This window comes from Microcaecilia unicolor, chromosome 2 (assembly GCF_901765095.1).
Source record: "Microcaecilia unicolor chromosome 2, aMicUni1.1, whole genome shotgun sequence".
Classification (NCBI taxonomy): domain Eukaryota; kingdom Metazoa; phylum Chordata; class Amphibia; order Gymnophiona; family Siphonopidae; genus Microcaecilia; species Microcaecilia unicolor.
In genome coordinates, this window is record NC_044032.1 from 389,279,674 (window position 1) to 389,306,379 (window position 26,706).

The 26,706-nt window shown below is 42.8% G+C and overlaps 1 protein-coding gene across 1 annotated transcript in view; it reads right to left on the bottom strand.

Moving 5' to 3' along the window:
• Nucleotides 1-26,706, bottom strand: part of FAM47E (family with sequence similarity 47 member E) — a 104,463-nt gene that overhangs the window by 10,347 nt on the left and 67,410 nt on the right. The window contains 5 exon segments of the mRNA XM_030192485.1: nucleotides 9,128-9,286; nucleotides 10,015-10,062; nucleotides 24,518-24,582; nucleotides 24,585-24,608; nucleotides 24,611-24,649. Of these exon segments, the coding sequence (XP_030048345.1) occupies nucleotides 9,128-9,286; nucleotides 10,015-10,062; nucleotides 24,518-24,582; nucleotides 24,585-24,608; nucleotides 24,611-24,649 (335 nt within the window).

Genomic DNA, 26,706 nt, shown 5'->3' on the forward strand with positions numbered 1-26,706 from the left:
ACAGCAGTATGCAGGTCCCTGGAGCAGTTTTTAGTGGGTGCAGTGTACTTCAGAAAGGCGGACCCAGGCCCATCCCCCCCTACCTGTTACACTTGTGGTGATAAATGTGAGCCCTCCAAAGCCCACCCGAAACCCAGTGTACCCACATGTAGGTGCCCCCCTTCATCCCTAAGGGCTATGGTAGTGGTGTAGAGTTGTGGGTAGTGGGTTTTGGGGGGGGGTTGGGGGGCTCAGCACACAAGGTAAGGGAGCTATGCAGCTGGGAGCAATTTGTGATGTCCACTGCAGTGCCCCCTAGGGTGCCCGGTTGGTGTCCTGGCATGTGAGGGGGACCAGTGCACTATGAATGCTGGCTCCTCCCACAACCAAATGCCTTGGATTTGGTTGTTTTTGAGATGGGCGTCCTCGGTTTCCATTATCGGCGAAAACCGAGTTCGCCCATCTCTAAGGTCGACCTAAATGTTGAGATTTGGCCATCCCCGACCGTATTATCGAAACGAAAGATGGATGCCCATCTTGTTTCGATAATACGGGATGCTCTGCCCCTTCGCTGGGATGTCCTTAGAGATGAGCGCCCTTAAAGATGGGCACCCCGTTCGATTATGCCCCTCCATATGGCCTATCTAGTCTGCCCATCCATACCAAATAATTAGGTCTACAATATCTTCCTCTTCCTTAGAGATCCTTTGTGCTTGTCCCACACTTTCTTGAATTCAAACGCACATAGAGATAGAAACTGGAGAAAATATTTCTTCACTCAGTGCACAACTGAACTTTGGAATTTGTATCTGAGTTTAATAAAAATCTGGACAGGTTCCTGTAGGAAAAGTCTATAAACTGTTACCAACTAGACACATTTAATGAAAGCCACTGCTTATCCCTCAGCATAAGCAACAATGAATCTATCTGAGATTCTACCAATTACTTCTGACCTGTGCCTCAAGCTTACTCTTCAATCCAACCATTTCCAGTACAGAGTCTTCCCATTGGCCTCTCATCAGCCCCATGTTTTTTTGAAGTGCCTTGTGATGGCAGTTGCTCACCTACACAAACAAGGGTATCAACCTAGCAGTGGGCATTCCCTTTACACTGTGGCAGCACCAGTTAGTCCTGACTATAGATTCCTAAGACTGGGGAACTTATCTCGACAATCCACATTCACAAGAAATGTGGTCAAGATTAAAGACAACTCTTCACATCAACCACTTAGTACTTAGAGCAAACTATGAATGTTCCTTCACTGCCTTCAAGATTCATCTGTAGTTATTCACATGGACAATCAAGTATCAATGTTTTAAGTGAACAAAAAATAGGGTGCAGGCTCTCTGTGCCTTTATGTAGAAGTAAACAAAATCTGGGATTTTGCTATAGCCCACAGAATCCAGATACAGACTACGTATATACCCAGCTCACAGAATCAGTTGGTTGACAAAATTAGCAGAGTGCTTCATCCTCACAAATAGTCCCTGGATGCAGCTCTTCTGATTTCCCTCTTTCAGGGGTGGGGAATGCCTCTAATCAACCTTTTGTCAACGAACAGAACACAAAGCTACCTCTCCATTGTTTGATTCTTTCTTCCCCACTACTTCTAGCTCTGGATGTTTATTCAAAAGAGTTGATCTATCGCCAAAATTGGACTGGCCAAGAATAGGCAATGTACAAATTAAAATTCATAAAAGAAAACCGAAAGGAACTCCATTAAAAAGTCACAACAATCAAACCAAAAACAAAGAAGGGAGGGGAAGAGAGGAAAAGGGGAATGTAGTGAACACTGCTATCATCCATCATTCTCATAAAGAATTAAATGCTAGTGAGAAAAGATAGGTTTTCAGACTTACTTTAAAATTCTTATAAGAAAGCTCTGTTTATTCCACAGGAAAGGGGCCAGAAAGAAAAAGGCTGATGTTCAGGTGGATTCCCAGTGGAATTTCAATAGAGAAGGAATAACCACATGGTAATAATTAAATGAGAACAACATGTGAGCGGCAACATAGGGTATAGTGAGACTGGCCAGATAGTCTGAGATTCCTTCCCAAAGTGCCCTAAAAGTCAGCAGTAGTACTTTAAACTATATTCTGAAGGAAACTGGGAGCCAATGTAAATCCTGAAATAATGGAGTGACATGGTCATGGCGCTTGGCATTATGCAAGAATTCAGCTGTTGTATTTTGAAGAGATTGCAGTCCTTTTTATGGCTGACTGGGGTGAGCCTGCTTATATGATATTGCAATAATCCATACACGAGGTGCCTCCATAGACTTGGTTGCTTCTCCATGCTTACTCTCCTATTCTTCTAATACTGAGAATTCTACACAAGTTCCAGCAAAGCCGAAGGACCATGAGTCTTGTAATGCCCTACTAGCTTCAACAGAACTGGTTCCCTCTTCTTGAGAATATGGCAGTTCTACCTTCTCAGAAGCAGCTCATATTTTCAGCACTGATAACTCAACAGGAGGGCCCTCTCAGTCCTCACATCCTAGAAATTGAACAGTGTCTAGTTTTTTTCTTGGTGTTCCACAGACCGTCCAGCATATCCTGAGAGTTGTTCAAAAATCTTCAAGTAGACAAATGCTTTCAAGTGAAAGAGATTCCTAATCTGGTGTTTTATTCATGGCTATGACTCAATCATGTGCCTTCTTATGAATCGTCTTGGCCTTCAAATCTCATCTATTACAGTACACCTCAGTGTGCTATGGGCTTATCACATTCACTCACATATGGGGCTTGTTTCATGAAAGGTCTGTTTCATGTAAAGCCTCCATTAGGAAAGGTTCTGGTTCTATGGACCTGACTTTGGTGCTTGCTTTGCTTATGACGTATCCTTGTGAATCGGGGATGGACTACAAGTTTGTAGGCCCCTGGGCAAACTAGCACATAGGGCCCCTGTCCCCTTCCCGGGCACAAGTGCCAAGTGCTTACTTTTACTATCCATCACAGAAGGAACACAGCTTACATGCAACTGTGAAGTGTTTTAAATTTATACAACTACACAAATAAAATCAAGTCGTGTTTTAAAGTTAACAACTATGTGTATAACATCAAGTGTCTAGCTCACTGGCTGTTGTATATGTAATTAGGAATTGCTGTCTAACAGATTAATAGTAGGTCTATTGCTCATGTAGACATAGGCCCTACAGTACAATATCTTCAAGGAAGCATTCGCCGTGCTTTTCTCAATGAAAACTCATTCACCTCGTCATCAAAGTCTAACTGTTTAGTAAGTTCACTTTCAATTGAAATGAGTGAAAGTGAATTCAGTCATTCCTGTTTCATCCTTGTATGCAGCTTATTTTTTTATCCATACTATACTTGAGAATGACCGCTGTCCCTCTCAGTTTGTCACTCGCAAGATTAAAATCTGTTTCAGAGCAATATAGATGTTAGGGAAAGTATAGTGCAACCCATATTACATCAAAGTAACCATCAGTTTCTGTGGCAGCATTCTTCCATATGACTCCAGGCAACAAAAGCTCTCAGCTGAATCAGCTCATCGCCCAGGCTGCTGTTCAGGTCAGATGGATACATGTCTGAGAGGTGCTTTGGCTTGTGGATGATGGAAGGAACAGGCTCTGCCTCTGTAGTGAAAAGTACAGCAAATAGCGTACACAGATGCTCATAAGCATTAAGACAGTTGATTAAGTTGTCAATAGCCACAATAGCCATTTTCAAAGCACATAGACTTACTAAGTTACACAGATTACTATGGAGCTCATTTTGAAACAGAAAAACATCCAATGTGATAAAGCAGCATTTGGACGTTTTTCTCACAAACGTCCAAATCAGTATTTTCAAAACCTATTTCTCAGACATTTTTCTATGCTGTTCTTCTGCAGTGCATCCAGATCTCAAGAGGGCATGTTGGGGGCATGTTATGGGTGAGATTTGGGTGTTCATAAGACTTAGACATTTTTCAGCCAAATGGAACAAAACAAAACTATCCAGGACTAAAACAGACATTTTGAGCTAGACCTGTTTTTAGAATGAATAAGGCACAAAACGGTGACCTAGATAACCACTGGAGGGAATCAGGGGTGACCCCCCAATAACCCCCCCAGTGGTAACTGACCCCCTCCCACCCCCCAAAAATATGAATAAACATAGGACTTACCAGCTCTATGACAGCCTCAGATGTTAAAGTCAGGTCTATTAGAGCAGCATACAGGTCCCTGGAGTAGTGTAGTGGTTGGTGCAGTACTCAGTGGGGGACCCAGGTCCCTATCTCCCTCTAGCTGTCACATTTGTGGTGGAAACTGTGACCCCACCCAAAATCACCAAAACTCTACTGTACCCACATATAGGTGCTCCCTTCACCCATAAGGTCAAAAAAGATATAGTGGAATTAGAAAAGGTACAGAGAAGGGCGACGAAAAATGATAAACGGGATGGGACGACTGAAGTGTCTAGGGCTCTTCAGCTTGGAGAGGAGACAGCTGAGGGGAGATATGATAGAGGTCTAATTATGAGTGGATTGGAATGGGTAGACGTGAATCATTTGTTTACTCTTTCCAAAAATACTAGGACTAGGGGGCATGTGATGAAGCTACAAAGTAGTAAATTTAATACAAATCAGAGAAAGTTTTTCTTCACTCAATGTGTAATTAAACTCTGGAATTCGTTGCCAGAGAATGTGGTAAAGGCAGTTAGCTTAGCGGGGTTTATAAAGGGTCTGGACGGCTTCCTAAAGGAAAAGTCCATAAACCATTATTAAATTGACTTGGGAAAATCCACTGCTTATTGCTGGGATAAGCATCATAAAATGTATTGAGCTTTTTTGGGATCATGCCAGGTATTTGTGACCTGGATTGGCCACTGTTGGAAACAGGATACTGGGCTTGATGGACCTTTGGTCTGTCCCAGTGTGGCAATACTTATGTACTTAAGGGCAATTGCAGTGGGGTATGGTGGGTTTTGGAGGGCTCAGCAGACAAGATATGAGAGCAAAGGTGAGATGTGCACCTAGGAGCATTTTCATGAAATGCATAGAAGTGCCCTCTAGGGTGCCTATTGCTCTCCTAGGATGTCTGGGTGTCCAGTCTACTAAAAATACTGGCTCCTCCTACATCCCAATGGCATGGATATCTATGTTTTGCACTTATTTGGATGTTTGTTTTTTGAAAATGGACCAAAAAACAAAATGTCCAAAGCACAAAACCTTGTTTGAAACAGTATTTTTCGAAAAAGAAAAAAAGATAGACATTTTTCTTTTTCGAAAATTACCTGCTTTCCTATTTGGATTTTGGATGTTTTGTGGAAAACGGCCAAAGTCGGACTTAGACATCATATTGAAAATGTCCCTGCATGTAACTTTGTAAGTCTGCGTGCTTTGAAAATGAGTTCCTAAATGTCTCTATCTGAAGTGTTCTCCTGCCTTCGAGAGAAAAGTCTGAATCTTTCAAAAATGGGTTGAACTCTGCCAGTAACTCCAGAAGCCTCAGATAATTTCCATTGTGTGGTGACCCTATTATTTCATCATCACCCCTAAAAGTCAGTCTTCTCTCAGCCAAAAACTTTATTACCACCACCTCAGTCTTCAAAACCTCCCCACTTTCTTCCTCGACTTGCCGATACAGCCCAGAATGCACAGTAGCTCCAGAATTACATTGAAGCAAGAAAAACATGCAGCTCCTGTTCTCCTTGCTCCTCTCATGTTCTCCCATACATTCTGGATGCTTCCAATCATCAAAGCCGGCAACAAGAGCATGCAATTTTGTCAAAAGCAGTTTACATGTAAAACAAAATACATTGCCAGTAGATGGGAGAATAAATGGCCCACTTCCTCATTGTGCAAGCTACAATGTAGCCCCTCTCCCAACCTCTGGGCCCAGTAGACCAGGGCCGCTGAGAGACAAAGCTGGGCCTGGGGCAAACACCCTCCCAGGCCTGCACATGTGGTTTTAGTAAAAGACCCCTTCAGACTGTGAGCCCTGCAGGGACAGAAAAATACCCACTGTATATGAATATACACTGCTTCAATAACTTCCAAGCAGTATACAAGAAATTAAATAAACAAGCAAATAATTTAATAAATAAATAATCAACATGAATAAACAATAAATACACCTGGTTAAGCGAGTGTTCTATAAAAGAAAGTAGGCACCCACATTCCTTTACAGAATAGGTTGTTATCAGGTGCCTTATTACAGAATTGCCCTGCATGTACTGATATATAAAAGGAACAATGATTGGGATAATTCTGTAAAGAAAGCGCCAACATTTAGGCATCATATGCACACAAATGACCAGTATACTAGCACATACTGTATATGTGTAAATAACAAGATCTTGGCTATGTGCTGTTCTATAATCTGGAATCTAAATGTGATGGTGCAGTGGGTGTACCCATGGGCATGTATCTCCAGCTCTATGGCTGGTGTAAGTGCTCATGTCTAACTGCATACACTCTGTATACTGGGTTTCACTAGTATTTTATAAAAGCAAGTAGACATCTACTTTCCTTTATACAATACAGTCCATTCTCACTATTCGCTGGAGTTAGGTTCCTAGAAAACCTCGTGAATACCGAAAATACGAATACAGAACCAGTGATCCTATGGGGAAAAGGGGGTTAGGTTTCTGTGCAACCCTGTTCATTGTACACTTTTGCTACCTAACACCATAAACTCATCCTTTCGTATACCCTTCTTGTAAAGAATAGCTCACTTATTATACTGTGCATTTTATAAATGTATTTTATACACTTTTTAAAAATAAAAGCAAAGTATGTACAGTCTTTTGGTGTAACAGTACTCACACATAGCTCTATGAATATCTTCATCCTCATGGGAACACACTTTCATTTGCATTTGTACTACACTGTGGATGGCCATGAATAAGTGATAATGGGTTACACTTTATTTTGTGTGATTAAGCAAATCCATGAAAACCAAACACAGGGATAGCAAGAATGGACTGCAGGTCCCAATTAGGTGCCCTCTAAGCCCTTAAATGTAGCACCCCTTTATAGAATACCCCTTATGGACCAGATTCTATATAAGGCACCTGAAAAAAATCAGCGCCGAAAATATTTCTGCCAAGGCACATTCTGTAAACCATGCCTAGATTTAGGCACCGTTTATAGAATATACCTAAAACCATGCCTGCGCCTAACTCTAGGAGCGTCCATTTACGTTAAGTAAAACTTGGTGTAAATACCAGCGTGGAGCAAGGGTATTCTATAACCCTGTGCATAGATTTTCAGATCACCCACAATCCACCCATCCCACGCCTCCTTTTTGGCAGCACACATTAGAATTTATGCACACCACTTGACAGAATACGCCTAGCAAGTTGTGCATGTAAATTCTAATTAATTCCAATTAGTGTCAATCATTGCTTGTTAAGTGGTAATTATTGGCATTGATTGGCTTGTTAAGTAATTAAATTGCATGCGCAAATCCAGAATATGACCGGATTTACAAGCGCAATTTCGGTCACACTATATAGAATCGTGGGGTAAATGTCAGCTGCATCGTATGTTTTATAAGCGTTTCAATAGAAATGTAAAAAAAAAACCACTGGTGATACTTTTTCACTTAAATAAAGAAACAGTGCTTCCCACCCTTTGTCTAAAGCCCAATTCAGATCTTCAAGAGAAAGCTGTCCACACTCTGGGCTGTAAATGGGCTCTCGCCTACCACCTGGAAAGAAATCTACTCAACTTTTCAAGTCATTCAGCCAAGTAGACCTGCTATGCCACTTGCAGAAAAGGACTTTAGCAGACTGGCTAGCTTCTTGTATTCAATTCTGAACAACCAGATGCTCCTCTCGGCTCCAAGGTCACTTCTCATCAAATTAGAGCTCCTGCTTCACTGAGCACCATGTGCAAAACACCTACATGCTCCTCTTTTCACAGTTTTGCTACATAATAATGTTTGGACCAAGCCTCAGCACAAGGCAATACCTTTGGTCAAGTGCTGCAGGTCAATCTGTCCCTGTCAGCTAGCAATTCTCATTAATTGTCTGTACAGACTGCTCTGAAGACTTAAGGTGGTATCAAACTGAGCAACCCTAAGCTTGGGATTCATTGACTTGTGCCTGCTTCAATTCTGCTTGTCCACAGAAAAAGCAAAGTAGTTCACCTTTAACAGGTATTTTCTGTAGACAGCAGGGCTGATAAGGCACACAATCCCTGACACCTCTCCAACAGTTCCTTATACTGATCTTTGAAACCTCCTGAGGAAACCTCTGTGAGAGGGAGGGGCTGCACATGTTGTTCCATCCTGGTGCCCTTGGATGACATCCACCATTTGTGTGTCTTATCAATCTTGTTGTGTATAGAAAACAGCTGCTGAGCAATATTTTTATATGAGAGAGAGAAAACAGAGAAGCTTTCTACTGTTACACAGTAGCAAATCTCACTGCAATTCCTTGTGATCTTGGGCAAGTCACTTAACCCTGTATTGCCTCAGTACAAACTAAGGGGGTCTTTTACTAAAGCTAAAGCTTAACTTGAGTTATTTATTTATTTGTTTGTTGCATTTGTATCCCACATTTCCCCACCTATTTGCAGGCTCAATGTGGCTTATATCTTACCGATCAAGGCGATCGCCTAGACCAGTATGGAAACAAATACAATTTGAGTTATCTGCAGCAGGGCCTATCTTAGTCCTATGAAACCCGCTGCAGTTAACTCGAGCTAAGCTTTAGTAAAAGACCCCTTCAGATTGTGAGCCCTCCAGGGACAGAAAAATATACACAGCTTCAAAAACGTCCATGCAGTATATAAGAAATTAAATAAACAAACAAGCAAATAATGTAATAAATAAATAATCAACATGGAATGAGATCCCACTGGAAACAAATTATGCAGGGTAAAGATTAAAGCTTGAATTTTTTGCCAGGTCTATAACTAAATGGAGTCAAATGTCATTTTGTTTCATGTTTATATGATTTGCATTCATATATGAATTGTTTTATGATCTATATGGATTTGGATATTTAATTGTAATTTATTAATCCATTCTGAGTTAGTTTAGTTGTGAAGGTCAGAGTTTTAAAGAATGTTAGATAAAATAATAAATAACCAGGTCCATTGAACAGGAGACTCAAACGCACGTGGGGCATGCAAAAATATTCTAACTGGCATGAGAAAGAGACCCCTACAACATGTAAACACAAGTACATTGTACCTTTTTATTTAATTTCTGCAACAATTCCAGGGTCACTCCAAAGGCCCCAGCATTTGGATCTCGTAAAGGCTCATCTGCTTTTAGTTTTTTCCAGGTCTGTGGATGAAGGTACCAAGCTCCAAACCTTGTTTTCTCCCATTTAGGGCAGTAATGAGCATCCTGCACCATATAATGACAAGAAAAATCATATTTATCATGATTTATCTGCTATATAGCATTAATTCAAAATCAGACCGCTTAAGTGGATTAGCAGAAGTGCAGCAAATTGGCATACAGGAAAATCTAGTTTGTCTCAGGAGTTTCAGTTATTCCTGAATGTCGGAAGCTGCACCTATCAATCAATTACAGTAGTGAAGGAAAGGATTTCTCCAAGGGGCAGGGGCAAAGTAATTTTTTGCATTAGCCAACAGAATGCTTAAATGGAGGGGAATAGAAACAGTAGCAGGCAGCACTGAGTGGTTAAGAAATGGGGGAGGGGCAAATGCCCCTCTTCCCTCCCCCCACACCCTTGCTCAGTTGTCCAGTAACCTATTTTCTGGAGATAGAATTAAGTTCTTATTGCAACTAAAAGATGCATGATTAACAGTTACTATGATGCACTGGACATGGCCAAAGGTCTCTGCCAAGAAATTGGGTCACTTGGTAGCACATCACACTAGCAGCTATAGAAGGGTTTGCCATGCCTTCATAGCCTGAGGAGATCACTGCAGCATAAGCAAATTACCAAAGTAAGGATTTAAGGCATGTCTCTCCTAAATTGTGGGAACGGACACAGAGTTATATTGCCATTCTCATGATACTACTGAAAAGTGGACTCTTGCATATTTTTCTCATTTAAATTAGATTTAATGCTATAAATGATGCTCTCACATTTATATAAATATCACTTTCATATAAAGGAGAAAGGAAAAGACTTGTTAAGAATTAAACGAAACCTTTTGCAATCTATGAAACTATACATTGCTGAATATGCACAACTAAAAAGTTGTAAGGTGGTGTTTCCCAAACTGTTCAAGCCCAAGGCACACTTACATTATCAAAACTGCTGTGCAGTACATCAGCCTTCAAGGCGCATAAAATCAGAATAAGAGCCCTGAAAGTACCACCAAATTGAAAAACAAAGAAAGAGAGGTCAAGGAGATATAAGCAGATGATCCCATCACAGTGGACCAGTTCTCTCTATAGTCAAATACAGGAGAAGGAAGATGTCAGTATGGTGTGGGCAACCTCAGCTGCTTTAATACCTTGTAAAAGTTTTCACTTTCTGCTTTTAAAAAAGAACACAAAGCAATAAATAAATAAAAATCAGAATGCATAAAGCAGGAGTTTGTTTCATTGACATACACAACATTTTAGCTTGTTAGCCACATTGAACTCGAAATTGTACGGGAAAATGTGGGGTATAAATGTCATAAATAAATCAGTGTGATCCAGAGGATATGAGAACTCTGAAAGAAAGTGAGCTGGGAGCTGTAGTCCCAGAGAGTTCTGGGTTGACAGAGAATCAGCTCATGCTTGGGATAATCAGTGTGGGAATGTATGTAGTACAAGAAGTCATACAGTGAAAGGTAATAAAGCAGTATAGCAATGAGCAGAAGAAAAAGTCCAAGCTGCAGAGAAGACTATGAAAGGAGGAGTCCAGGAAATGCAGAGCTGCAAAGCCACAGAACCGCTTCAGGGGGAATACAACTGTAAAACACTTTCTTGTTTGTGAGATCCTAAAATAAAGTAAGACCCTGGATTTTGTTAATTAAGGAGCTGTCAGGGTTTGGGGCAGTGACAGAAGAGTACTGTGTTTGTTGTGTGAAGGTTGCTGATTAGAAACTAAAAATATCAGCTTTGAAGTGCCACTATTCAGATTGTGAACAGAGCTGAATATACTACAGGTAGGTCTACTAAAACAGCAAGCTAGGAAAGCAGAGAAGATTTGGTGCAAAAATAAAGTTCCTGAGATTTTGGCATTTTGTATCGAACATCACCGTTATTATAAATCTAGTATGAAACAGGCTAAGCCAACTTCATTGCCCCAGGTACAAAATAAGTACCTGTATATAATATGTAAACCGCTTTGATTGTAACCACAGAAAGGCAGTATATCAAGTCCCATCCCCTTTCCTTTTCACTTTCTTATAATAACATTAATAGAAGTATCAAATAAACCTAGGAAACCTTTCTCATTGTTATCAAAGTTATCCCAATTGGATCCTTTTGAGCCATTTACCAATCAGCCAACAATAGATGTTTACTAGCTGGCATTATTTTTTGGATATCTTTTAATTCAGCTTTGTAAGTCTAAGATGGAAGGTTCTTCAAATGCAGTATCCTCTTTCCAATAGTGGCCAAATCAGAGTTGGCAGGAGGAGACAAAGTTTGGGGGTGGGGTAGGGACATTCTCAGATCATCTCTTCTTCCTCAGCTAGCAATGGCAGTAATCGCAGCACACAGGGGATAAAGCAAGACCACATATTTCTAGGCCAGGTATGCAGCAGTAAACACAGGCATAGGGGAAGAAGCAGGCGATAACATTTCAGGGCCACGCTAGCAATAGTGATTGCAACTACAGGGGAGGGAGCAGAATGTAGCATTTCCTCCCTGGCCTGAAGGCAGCTGCGACTGCACTAGAAGCAGTTTAGGACGCAGTGGTGCTGATTTCCAGTGGGAGGGTGTAATGGAAGATGCAAAGGATTGCTTTTCAACCCTGCTTTGTCCGATAATACACTCTGAAATCTTCTGTCTTTGACTGAAAGTAACTTTCCTTGTAAGTAGAAAAATAAGTTGTAATGCAGAAGATAAGACACAGCTCTAATTAATTTGGTATGTGAAGTGGAGGATGGCTCTTGTTTTCGAAGTTCAGACTGGCCACCTGGACTTGGAAACATGTGACCATATTCCCACAGTATGGCTTGTTTACCTATTCTCAAGCATTCTGTAATTTTCCTTAGCTCTGAACATGAGTTCTAAGCTTAATAAAAAGGGGTGCTTGTTGCAGCAGAGTTTTGAGGCTCATCTGTGGGTAGACATATCACGCAGAGGACTTGTTCCTGGTCATAAGGAGACTTCGGGCTTTCGCTGCAACAGGCCTCCAAGCTGATGAGATAAGGGCCTGAAATTCCTGACTAGTGATGTTGTATGTATAATATGTAAATATCTGACTTATAGCTTTCTTTTAGTTAGATGATTTAATCATTAAATATATATATATATATATATATATATATATATATATATATATATATATATATATATATATATATATATATATCTTAATCACTGTAGATTTTAGCACCTCTAATAAAGGTCTCATTTACCTAATACGAATCCAAAAGAATCCACAGTAATTATTGAGTAGTCTGTGTCAGTGAGACAGGCTGTAAATCCATAGCAGTACAGAGGGAGGGGGAAAGCAGACCTGCAACATTTCCAGCCTCTGCTAGGGATGGAGAAAAACATATATAGGGAATGATTATGAAGATTTCGAGAACCTGGCTCCCTGCTTTGTGCTTGCAGTAGGCACATGTGGTTAATTAAGGAAAGCATGGGATTTGCTGTCTATGTCAAATAGTTGGTGATGCACCACTGTGTCCTTACACACTGGTTGAGAACCATTGCTGTAACTGGCTTTATAATATTTGGATAGCCAAGGGGGAAAGGGAAGCTGGAGCGAGGGCAGTGTCATGAAATTATCTGGATAGCAGAAATATTCAGGTACATGTTTAGTTAGGGCCAGCGGAAAAATAAGCTAAAAATAAATGGATAGCAGCAGCAGTGATTACACATATATTCAGCACTGCTGATTAAAATGGTAATTTTACAACAGGTTCCTTATGTGTGAAGGGCAAGTAAATAGAAACTTATTTTATAAAGACCAGGTACATAGCCAGACCTTGATGGGGAGGAGGGCCAGAGCCCTAAGTGTGTTGGGGGGGGTGCACATTTTGGCCTGCCTCCCTGCCGCTGCCAACCCCCCCTTTGCACTGCCGCTGCATGATGGTACCTTCCCAACCCCCTATAACACAGATAGAGAGGGTAATACAGCATATATAGAAAGTATACACACAAAAAAGCAACACTGGGCCTTCAAGACTGGGACAATTGAAGTTCTTAATTGATGAGTGACCCGACACGGGCCGTGTTTCGGCGTTAAACAACGCCTGCCTCAGGGGTCTTGATTATTGTAGTATTGGATACATTGGTTTGTCAGCCACTTGTATTCAATCCATGCAAATTGTTCAAAATGTGGTTACCAGTCATTCAATTGTTGTTTAGGCTAGCTAAAAATAAGCATGCATCATCATATCGTAGGAAATTGCAGTGGTTGCAATTTCAATCCAAGTTCATATGCTGGATATCAGGCCTCCATCCCTCGCCAGGTCAAAATAATTACATAGGCGCTGCAGCAGTATATGCTGGAGCTTCAACTCTTCCCTGAGAGGGAAGCAATGCGAGAGGAGACAAACCTGCCTGCATGCCTGCCTCAGTGAGCACTGTTGCCTTCACTGCCGGTTCACCGCAACTTGGATGAGAGGGGAGGGCAGGGGAGGAAGGCGACATGTTGGGCATGGAGGGCAGGGGAGGAGAGGGGAGGGGAGAGAGAATTGCTGGACATGGAGGGGAGGGCAGGGGAGAGAGGAGAATCGCTGGACATGGAGGGGAGGGCAGGGGAGAGAGGAGAATCGCTGGACATGGAGGGGAGGGCAGGGGGGAGAGGAGACATGCTGGACATGGACAGGGGAAGGCAGGGGAGAGGAGAATTGCTGGGCATGGATAAGGGGAGGGCAGGGGAGAGAGGAGACATGCTGGACATGGAGGGGGGAGGGCAGGGGAGAGAGAATTGCTGGACATGGACAGGGGAGGGCAGGGGAGAGAGGAGAATTGCTGGGCATGGATGAGAGAGGAGGGCAGGGGAGACATGCTGGACATGGAGGGGAGGGGAGAGGAGGGCAGGGAAGAGAATTGCCGGACATGGGCAGGAGAGAGAGGAGAATCACTGGGCATGGATGAGAGGGCAGGGCAGGGGAGAGAGGAGACATGCTGGACATGGAGGGGAGGGGGAGAGAGAATTGCTAGACAGATGAGAGGGGAGGGCAGGGGGCAGAGGAGACATACTGGACATGGAGGTGAGGTCAGCGCAGAGAAATTTGCTGGACATGGAGGGCAGGGGAGAGAGGAGAATCGCTGGACACAGATGAGAGGGGATGGAAGGGGAGAGAGGAGACATGCTGGACATGGATGGAGGGGAGGGAAGACAGGAAGGAGATGCACATAAAGGGGAGGGTAGGGGAGAGAGACGAAATGCCGGAAATGGATGGAGAGAAGAGCAGGAGATAGAGAATTGCTGGACATGGTGGATGGATGGAGGAGTTGGCGGGGAGAGAGAATTATTGCTTTATATGGATAGAGGGGAGGGAAGAGAGAGGAGAAATGCTGGACATAGATGGAGGGGAGGAGAAAGGAGAAATGCTGGACATGGATGGAGGAGAGGAGAAAGGAGAAGTGCTGGACATGGATAGAGGGGAGGAAAGAAAAAAGAAGAAGATGCACATGGATGGAGATGAGGGAAAGGGAAGAGAGGAGAAAAACTGCACATCGATGGAGAAAATAGGCAAAAGCTGGATCGACGTTATACCTCCTCCAGTCAATTCTACGGAGGAGGACCCAGCTTTTACTTATGGATGTGGGGAAGAAATGAAGAAGAAAGGAGGAAAGTAAAGAAATAAATGGAAAGGAAGCCCTGGAAACGGTGTTAAGAGAACAGATAGAGAGCAGAAGAATCAGAGACTGGGACCAATATGGATAGAAAAACAAAGTCACCAGACAACAAAGGTAGAAAATCATTTTATTTTCATTTTAGTGTTTGGAATATGTCCAATTTGAGAATTTACATCTGCTGTCTTATTTTGCACTGGGTATACTGGAGCTGTAACAGCTTACAGAAATGATTTATAATGAAAAAAAAATCACATTGTTTTTTTCTCCTATACTAGTATAATATTTTCAATGATGTCTGTTTATATGCGCCATGGCTGGTATAAGGGGTGTGGTTAATGTGGGTGTGGCTATCATAGGGGTGGAGCCATATGTGGTGACCCCGCCCATAATGAGTACCGGCACCTTTTTTTCTACAAATAAAGCAATGGCTAAATCAAACAGGAGTGGGGACAAGGGGCAATCCTGTCTAGTGCCTCTGTGGAGCCCAAAGCATGATGACAGATAATTATTGACATAGAGCCATACATATGGCACCGTATACAGTGCCTGAACCATACTACAAAATCCTGTTCCCAATCCAAACCATTCAAGCATTTTCAACATATAAGGTCATTCCACCCTATCAAACGCCTTTTCGGCATCCAAGGATACTGAGAAAGTGGGAATCTCTAACTTTTTAGCCACCTGAAGAAGTTGGAAGCATAATCTGGTGTTATTAGCACAGTGCCTACCAACCACCACAAAGCCAGTTTGTGAGGGGTGTATAAGTTTATGAATATATTTAGTCAGTTGTAGGGCAAGGATTTTAGCATATATGTTAGCATCCACATTTATCAGAGATAGTAGCCTACAGTTGGCAACTTCAAGCGGGTCTCTACCTGGTTTAGGGAGCACAATCATGAGAGCTTCATTCATTGTACATGAAAACCTGCCCTGGTCTAACATGAAACAATATGTGTGTGCCAGGTGGGGTATTAATAACTCTTGGAATGCTCTGTAGAATTCCACTGTAAAACCATCCATACCTGGGGTTTTTCCATTTTGCATCTGCTTTCGCGCTGTTACAATTTTGTTATCTGTGATAGGACCTTTAAGATGCATCCTGTCTTTATCATCAAGCTGTGGAGCATGTAGTCTCCTAAGAAATTGATCTGCCACTTCAGGTGATGGTGGACTTTCAGATGTATATAGGTCATGACGTATATAGGTCATTGTAAAAGTCCACAAAGCGCCCCAGAATATCCTTCTGAGACGTAAGGAGACGACCGTTTATGTGCTTAAGGGCACCAATATGCTCCCTATTTTTTTCCCTTTTAAAAATGCAGCTAAAACTTTACCTGCTCTGTTAGATGCTTCATAGCAGGTGGATTGTTGAACAAAAATGTCCCCCCTTGCCTTCACACTCAAAAGAGTGTCATATTTATATTTAGCCTTGAGGTAGCGGTTTAATTCCTCCCATGACCAGGACCTAATTAACTCACTCTCTGCATCATGTATTTCCTGTTCCAGGGATATTAGTTCCTGTTTGTGCTGGTTGTTAAAAAATGCCCATATACCTTATTATTTCACCCTGTAGGGTAGCCTTCAGGGCATCCCATCCAGTGACCGGGGATACTGGAGCCTCTGAATTGAAATGTACATAATTCTTTATCGCATTTGACAGCTGTTATATGTATATTTAATCTTGGACTAATGCATTATTAAACCTCCACAATGGCTTAGTTAGTTCAGGTGTGGTAGTCATAATAGCCATAAGTACATAAGTACATAAGTAGTGCCATACTGGGAAAGACCAAAGGTCCATCTAGCCCAGCATCCTGTCACCGACAGTGGCCAATCCAGGTCAAGGGCACCTGGCACGCTCCCCAAACGTAAAAACATTCCAGACAAGTTATACCTAAAAATGCGGAATTTTTCCAAGTCCATTTAATAGCGGTCTATGGACTTGTCCTTTAGGAATCTATCTAACCCCTTTTTAAACTCCGTCAAGCTAACCGCCCGTACCACGTTCTCCGGCAACGAATTCCAGAGTCTAATTACACGTTGGGTGAAGAAAAATTTTCTCCGATTCGTTTTAAATTTACCACACTGTAGCTTCAACTCATGCCCTCTAGTCCTAGTATTTTTGGATAGCGTGAACAGTCGCTTCACATCCACCCGATCCATTCCACTCATTATTTTATACACTTCTATCATATCTCCCCTCAGCCGTCTCTTCTCCAAGCTGAAAAGCCCTAGCCTTCTCAGCCTCTCTTCGTAGGAAAGTCGTCCCATCCCCACTATCATTTTCGTCGCCCTTCGCTGTACCTTTCCAATTCTACTATATCTTTTTTGAGATACGGAGACCAGTACTGAACACAATACTCCAGGTGCGGTCGCACCATGGAGCGATACAACGGCATTATAACATCCGCACACCTGGACTCCATACCCTTCCTAATAACACCCAACATTCTATTCGCTTTCCTAGCCGCAGCAGCACACTGAGCAGAAGGTTTCAGCGTATCATCGACGACGACACCCAGATCCCTTTCTTGATCCGTAACTCCTAAGGCGGAACCTTGCAAGACGTAGCTATAATTCGGGTTCCTCTTACCCACATGCATCACTTTGCACTTGTCAACATTGAACTTCATCTGCCACTTGCACGCCCATTCTCCCAGTCTCGCAAGGTCCTCCTGTAATCGTTCACATTCCTCCTGCGACTTGACGACCCTGAATAATTTTGTGTCATCGGCGAATTTAATTACCTCACTAGTTATTCCCATCTCTAGGTCATTTATAAATACATTAAAAAGCATCGGACCCAGCACAGACCCCTGCGGGACCCCACTAACTACCCTCCTCCACTGAGAATACTGGCCACGCAATCCTACTCTCTGCTTCCTATCTTTCAACCAGTTCTTAATCCATAATAATACCCTACCTCCGATTCCATGACTCTGCAATTTCTTCAGGAGTCTTTCGTGCGGCACTTTGTCAAACGCCTTCTGAAAATCCAGATATACAATATCAACCGGCTCCCCATTGTCCACATGTTTGCTTACCCCCTCAAAAAAATGCATTAGATTGGTGAGGCAAGACTTCCCTTCACTAAATCCGTGCTGACTTTGTCTCATCAGTCCATGTTTTTGTATATGCTCTGCAATTTTATTCTTAATAATAGCCTCCACCAGTTTAATACCAGCATGGTCAGATACATCAATATCCTCAATAGAGGTATGAGTTACTGCAGTAATCAATACCTTGGATATAAGAAAGTAATCTATGAGGGAAAAGGATTTATGAACATGTGATCAGTATGTAAATTCTTGCCCAGTGAGGTTTTGAAGTCTCCAAATATCCATTAACCCAAGCATTGACCATAATATATTTATGAGATCATCACTCCTCACTCTGGTTGCCTATCTAAAATGGGGTCATTTACATGATTAGTTACCAGCCATAATGACAGGTGTATCCCCAGCAGTGAGTAGTAAAGTTTAAAGTTCTTTAAAATTTTTCTTCCCCCCCCCCCTCAATAGATGGTGCATATACATTAAGTAATATGAATTTTCTATCTGCTACAGTTATTTCTGACAATAACCAGTGCCCTTGGATATCAGCCTGTTGCTTTTGCACCACTATATTAGCACCGCGTTTTATTAAAGTAGCCTCACCCCCTTTTTTCTTACAAGCAGAAGAGAAATAGCTTGCCTATACCCACTCACCCTGTAGTTTAACCACTTCCGTCCATTCAGATGGATTTCTTGTAATAAACACACATCTGCACCCACCTTTTTCAAATGGCCCAATATTTTCTTACATTTCAAAGGATGGTTCAGTCCATTTACATTAAGTGAATATATTTGTAACGATGCCATAGATTAACACAGAGACAAATCTGGAATTTGAGTCACAGTAAGTCCAATTAAACAGAAATCATATTCCTCACATTAAGGGTCTCCAGATTTCCCAGAGAAGTCAGTTCTGTGCATACAAACCAACCATACATCTGAGTGCTGGATACCCATGTACCAATACACACATCCAAGTCCCTTCTCCCTTTCAAACCAATCACATATAATCTCCCTCCCCCCTCCCCCCACCCAACGCTCCAGTCAACACTGCAACATCACGATGTAGGCCCCAAATCCATACCCTCCCTCATTCCCCTTTATACCAGATAAATTTACAAGACTGACATACCAACATGGCGACTAACAGAGCTCAACATTATGCTTAGGAGAAATAGATATATCATAGCCGCCTAATTGTAGGAGTCAAGTCGGGTCATGCTGAGATGAATGGATAAACTGGTGCAGCTGCGCACATTCCACAAACTGATATGTTTTATTGCTTTACGTGATTTTCATGACCGCCGAGTAAAACAACCCATACTGCGTGCCCATAGCCTTGAGTTGTAGATGAAGAGCTAAAAATTATTTGCACCTTTTCGTTGTAATATGGTCAAAATCAGGTACTATTTTGATCTTTGCCCCTTGCCATTGTAAGACTTGTGTAGTGCATGCCTTAGCAAGGATCTCCATTGCCTGCGGGTGTCTAAGCACTTTCAGGTTTAAGTAGACAATTGCCACTGTAGCTCTCTGACCTGGTAGTAGGAACACGGTGCACTCTTTCTACCTCAAACAGTCTTTGAAATTTTAAGCTGAGCATCTTGGGAATCATATCTTCCATGAACGTCATCAAAGACTGACCCTCAATTCCTGCAGTAAGACCCAGCACGTGCAAGTTGTTTCTTCTACTGCGGTTACTGGAATCTTCCAATGTTTTCTGTAGTTCCCTAATAACGTTCTGCTGCTCGTTCCACTGCAAGGCCGAATCTTCAAGCCCTGAGACACGTTGTTCAAGCTCCATTGTATGTTTCATGCAGTTTTTGATCTGGGCAGTAATCATGATTTCTTGCTGCATTTCTGCAATATTCGTCGCATTTTCACAAAGCATACCCTTAATCTCAGCCAGCTCCTTCATGATGGGATCAAGTATGTTCTGAAGCTCTCATGGCGACGCCATCTTTATCAGTGTAAGTCCTGTTTAGGCCGTTTGCCACCACTTTGAGCCCCAAACACCGTTTCAATCTTGTTTTCGATCAACGCTGCCATGTCCAGAGATAGTTAGCAGTTTATAGTGAGCTGTAAATCCAGGGTTTATGAAGTATGTCAGCTATAATCAATCATAGGGGAAAGAGAGCATGGAGATCAGGCTGCCATCCCATACACTGCAGGTTCCACCCCCTATTCCCTTTATTCTAAAACTCTGTCATGCAAAATTGCGGCACACAGGTGTGATGGATGCAGTTACATGTCACATGGCAGGTAATTGGTCACCACCAATTAGACACTGCAATCAGACACTATTGCATAACTGCACTTAGACACTATTCTATAATGTAGCACTTAAGCGTAATTGCAAGTGGGACGTGCCATGTACAAGGGCCTAATCAGCTCCACACTTACATATTTAGGTGCCAACATTGTCTTGCATTTCTGGTAGTCTCAATTCCTGTATCCTGATTAGCTCTTTGCTTTAATTAATCCTTGTGTGCCCTTTTCTGCTAGATGCACTTCTTGAGGGTACAATGACATTAAAGACTTTCTTGTCTTGTTCTAGTTTAGTATTCAAGTCCTCAGGAGTCCCTGCAAGGAACTTGTGACTGAATGAACCAGCTAAAGTATATGTACTAAAAATTAACTCAGTCACCTTAATAAAAAGCTGAACAGAAGAATTCAACTAAATTTGAGTCACAGGAACAGAGCCAGCACTTAGCCAGTTAAGGTCGCAATATTCAGCACTTAACCGGCTAAGGGTAACCACATAAATAGGACGGCATAAACAGTCAGTCCTTCTTTATGCGGTTCTCCGTTAGTTTGTTTAGTGCTGAATATCACACAACTTATATCTGGAAATTCAATGCCAGAGCCTGGACATGAACCCAGTATTGAAATTCCGGGAATAAAGCTGGCAGCAGTCAGCAAAATGCTGATTGCCGCTCTCTGAATATTGGGCCCTTTATTTTTATAAAACGTCTGTCCTGCTATACCAAATGCATGTTTCCCCCAATTGTTTATATGTATTTAACAAAATGCTTCACATTCATTGACCTGTAAAACATTCTGCAACCTGTAAATGGTCCTGAATTGTGTGTCTCTTTTCTGATCTAGAGGCCCACCCAAGTCCAAGAGGGCCTCTCTTAAATGTTTGGATCCTAAAATGTTGAGGCCATAACAAAGTATGGCCTCAAACATCTAAGATTCCTAGTCTGCAGAGGCAGACATGTATAAATCGCTTAGATGATCGCAACAAAATCTGCTGGTAGTCCCTTTCTTCTGGACACTTACTTATGCTGCACTCGACACATCATCTTTCTGTACAAGGTCCAGAACTCTGGAATAGACTACTACATAGTCTTAGACAATGTTCTTTTCTCCAACAATTTAGGTCAGAGCTTAAGACTTTCCTTTTTCTGACACCTATGGCTAATATTTTCCTTACTGCAGGTATGTTGGATAGTGAGCCTGACCTGCACACTGTCACTCCTAATGTGGATTCCCCCTGCTTTCATATTGACTACTGTAGTTTAACCCTCTATCTGTCCGCTCACCAGTGGCATAACTACGGGTGGGTGCCTCAGGCCCACCCAGTCTAATGGCCCCCAAAACACCTCATTGGCGGTATCTCTCTCTTTACTGCTGGTGGCATGGCAGCTGTCTGTCTCTCTCTGAATCTCCCGCTCCCCCCAAATCTACCTTCAAGCAGTCGTCTGCAGCAATTCTTGTAGGTAACCTGCACCAGCCCTGCAGACTTCTCTCTACCACATCCCACCCTCAATGATGTCACTTCCTGTTTCTTCACTGGTGCAGCGGGGATGCGGTAGAAGGAAGCCTGCAAAGCTGGTGCAGATTGCCTACAGGATTGCTGCCGGTGATGGCTTGGAGGTAGACTGGGGAGTGGGGATTTCAGAGAGAGACAGGCAGATGGGGCGGGGGGAGAGAGGAGCAGATGCTGGGCAGAGAGGGAGAAAGATGATGATATGTGGGTCAGAGGTGGAGAGAAAGGTTAAAAAAAACTGTATTGTATGTATGGGGATGGGGGTGGGAAGGGCCCACCCAAAATGGCAGGTCTAGATATGCTCTTGTCACTCGCTTCCCTCTTTCTGACTCCTCACTCCTGCCCTCAACTATAGCATGTAAGCCACCCAGATAACCTGTTTGATGTGTAGGATAGAAGCCCTAAATAAATTTGGAAACTATAAATGAAGCAAGAGAAATATCTCCCCATGAAGAATAATTCACAAATGATTCAGAAGAAGGTTCTGAAGCAGGAGTGAGCAACCATGGTCCTCAAAGGCAGTGCTTTTTTTGTGCCGGTACAGCGTACTGGCACCTTTTTTCTGAGGTCCCGCTCCCGTGCTCCATTCGTCCCGCTCGTGATTCTCCTCGCTCCCCTACACTGCCCTTCATGCCAGCAATTCTCTCCCCCCTGCCCTGCCCAGCATGTCGCCTCCCTCCCCTGCCCTCCCCTCATCCATGCCCAGCAATTCTCCTCTCTCCCCTGCCCATGTCCAGCATGTCTCCTCTCCCCCTGCCCTCCCCTCCATGTCCAGCATTTCTTCTCTCTCCCTGCCCTCTCCTCCATTCACACATGTCCAGTGATTCACCTTTTTTCTGAGGTCCCGCTCCCGTGCTCCATTTGTCCCGCTCCTGCTCGCAATTCTCCTCGCTCCCCTACACTTCCCTTCATGCCAGCAATTCTCTCCCCCCTGCCCTGCCCAGCATGTCCCCTCTCTCCCCTGCCCTCCCCTCTCCAAGTCGCAGCGAAGCGAACGGGTCCGGAAGTGAAGGCAGCAATGCTCACTGGTTCGCAGGCAGCCAGGTTCGTCTCCTCTTGCGTCACTTCCTCTCAGCGCGTCCCGCCTTTGAGGGCGGGACGTGCTGAGAGGGAAGCAACGCGAGAGAAGACGAACCTGCCTGCGAACCAGTGAGCATTGCTGCCTTCACTTCCGGACCCGTTCGCTTCGCTGCGACTTGGAGAGGGGAGAGAGGGGACATGCTGGGCAGGGCAGGGGAGAGAGAATTGCTGGTATGGAGGGGAGGGCAGAGAGAATTGCTGGCATGGAGGGGAGGGCAGGGGAGAGAGGAGAATCGCTGGACATGGAGGGGAGGGCAGGGGGGAGAGGAGACATGCTGGACATGGACAGGGGAGGGCAGGGGAGAAAAGAGAATTGCTGGGCATGGATGAGGGGAGGGCAGGGGAGAGAGGAGAATCGCTGGACATGGAGGGGATGGCAGGGAGAGAGGAGACATGCTGGACATGGGCAGGGGAGAGAGGAGAACCGCTGGACATGGGTGGCTGGAGGGGGGCAGGGGGAGAGGAGGGTTGCTGGACATGGGTGGATGGAGGAGAGGTCAGGGAGAGAGAAGAAATGCTGGACATGGATGGAGGGGAGGGAAGAGTGAGGAAGGAGATGAGATGAGGGAAAAGGAGGAGAAAAACTGCACATGGATGAAGAAAATAGGCAGAAGCTGGATCCACTGAACAGTCAAGTCTGCGGAGGACCCAGCTTTTACTTACGGATGTAGGGCAAGAAATGAAGAAGAAAGGCGGAAAGTAAAGAAATAAATGGAAAGGAAGCCCTGGAAATGGAGTTAAGAGGACAGATAGCAGCAGAATTGGATACTGGGCCAGCATGATCAGAAAAACAGTCACCAGACAACAAAGGTAGAAAAAAATCATTTTATTTTCATTTTAGTGTCTGGAATATGTCCAATTTGAGAATTTACATCTGCTGTTACAGGTCCAGTATCCCACTGGGGATACTGGACCTGTAACAGCTTACAGAAATTATTTATAATGAATAAAAATCACATTATTTTTTTCTCCTATACTAGTATAATATTTTCAATGATGTCTGTTTATATGCGCCATGGCTGGTATAAGGGGTATGGCCAATGTGGGTGTGGCTATAATAGGGGTGGAGCCATATGTGGTGACCCCACCCACAATGAGTACCAGCACTTTTTTTTCTACAAAAAAAGCACTGCTTAAAGGCCACAACCTAGTCAGGTTTTCAAGATATATACAATGAGTATGCATGAGATTTATTTACAAACAATGGAAGTAGTACACGCAAATTGAGTCTCATACATATTCATTGCGGAACCTGACTGGGTTGTGGCTCTTGAAGACCGTGGTTGCCCACTCCTGTTTTAAATGAAAGCCTCAATAAAAGTTTCTTTATGACTCAGCACTAAATCATTAGCACTTGGAGTAGCAATTCTTCCTGTTTACTCCCCAAGTACATCACTCTACACATTAAATTCTAACTGCCAAACAATAGACCATTCTTCTAATGTTTATAGATCTCTTCTCATGTTTTCTATTTCCTCTGGGGTGTCTACTACATTTGCTAGGAATCACACCTGTAAAGAAGAATGACATGACTCCCATATCAAATAAGCCAATGAATTCTTGAGTAGAGAGATCCTTGGTGAAGCGAGATACTGGGAGAGTGAGTCTCTGAGAACTGAGCTACCATCCAAAAAGTCCTAGACCCATTTTATTTATTTTCCAATCTGCAACTTTCTCTCACTTTCACACGCATACATTGACACTCACCTTAGAATGCCATGTATCCCCTTTTGTAAGGAAGTATCATAGTTGGCGATGAAGTGGAGTTCCCACAATCTTCCTCAGCTGTGCTGGAACATTATTTAGCTCAACCACATGGATAGGAACACTGAGAGCAGCTTGGTCTCATATCCACAGGCAAACGACTCAACAGGGTGTCTTCATCAATATTGTAAGTCTCCCCTCCTGAAAGCATAAAATGCAGACACCAAAAATGTCCATCATTGAAAATAAGTTTCAGTCCATAGGACAACAGTGATACTAAGGCAGGATTAACCTTTTGATGTGTCCCCCATTTGAATACAACTTCCACAAACTTGGGAGGTTCTAACTGCAAAGGAAAGCTGACAGAGCTGAAAGCAGTAGGTAAAAATTGCTGATCTCTAAATCCTCCTGTTGACTGAAAGGTAAGGTAAAGTACAGGAGCAGGGAAATAGAAAAATCTATGTGGGCAGCAGTGGCTTTAATACCCTCCTTTCCCCCATTCTTCTTAGTACCAACATCTGACGAAAACATGGCAAAAATCTGTCTTGACTGCCTTTGAATTAATACATCTGAGAGGGCCTCTTCTTAATGTCTGGACCCTAGGAGCATGACTAGTTTGCCTATGCCTTAATCCTGGTCTGAGTGATATCTATGAGTGAATTCAGGGTACACAAATGCTGTGATCTATGGTTTCCTACCAAAGAATGCCATTGCAGCGATTAAGTTATTGTCAGGGAAAAAGAGTGTATCTTGTGACTCATGAAGTAACCCAGATATTATTGAAGCAAATCAACCTAGAAGTGGTTTGCATGCTGTGTGGAGCACAGACCTGTGACACTGCTTCTGGAAGATCTGAACTGGTCATCAGCGGATACAGAAACAATTAACTGTTCTTAGCAATTTGAGAACTGGAGGGCCATTGCAAGCATGTGTTAAGTCTGAATCCCTGCTTCATGTTAACCTGTATAAACCTGAATTTGAACTTAACTGAACTTGTTTTTGACTTAAACCCTTGTTTTTGACTTAAAACCTAGAATACACAAGCCAGACCCTCTTTTGTGTAACGCATGTTTGAATAAATACAGTTTCTGAATCTCTAATCCAAGTGTGGTTCATTTGGATTGGCCGCTGTCGTGGACAGGATGCTGGGCTCGATGGACCCTTGGTCTTTTCCCATTGTGGCAATACGTATATACTTATGTACTAATCCGATAGTTAGGAAGTGAAGGGAAGTAGAGCTTAACCTGGAAAGACCTCTGCCAGCCATGGATGAAGAACCATGATATCTCGGGTTTCAGCACTCTCCATCAATGACAAGAAATTAGTCTAAACAAATTCTATCAGGGCTGGAAGCTCAGGTGTGAGGGCAGAGATTTAAGGCAAGATAGTTAAAAGACCTGACAGGCTTATTGTATTTAAACTTGTACAGTTCCTATTTTTTCTTAATTTCAACTCATGCCTCAAAAGTCTATTCTTATGCATGTATGTTTATGTATGTACACGGAGCTAAGAATAACTTTGTGAATCCCAAGTACAATAATGAGAATGATAAATTCTACCATGATACCCTTACTTAATGGAAACTAATCTTTCTAGTGCAATAGGTGTACAATTAAACAATTCCATGCTTCATGAGTCATAACAATGTACAAAGTAGGAACAAGGAGGTCAATATTCAGCCAGTACAGTGACTTTATTAAGCACTGGTATCAGCACTCACATTAATAAATATATTCAGTGCCACTATCCAGATATACAGACAGTGCAGTGACTGAGCTGGCACTATCCATTAATTTTAGGGATGCTAGTCAGCAGGTCTAAACTAAATGTATAAGTATTCAGATAACCCAAAACCCATTATCTATCTATTCAGATATATTTTTGACCCAATACTATCCATATGGCAACTGAAAACACACAGATAGTGAAATTATATATTTACCACCTGCCAGTGAACACATAACGTCATTTGAATATTGTTTCTGAGTAAGATTAAAATCAGTTTATAAAATGATAAGTGAAACCCTGGTTTCCTTAGCATATTTAGTCTGCTAATTGGATCTGGGTGCTTTAATACCATGCAGAGTAAATCTGCAAGACACAATATGGGCTTCTATACATTAACACCTCATTTTAGGTTCCACAAAGGGGCACACTTAGAGCCAATTCCATAATGTCTAAGGCCATGCCTAAGCCGTTATAGACTATTAGTACAAAGCTGCACTGGCATGCCAAAAGTTAGCCATGCTTACTTATGC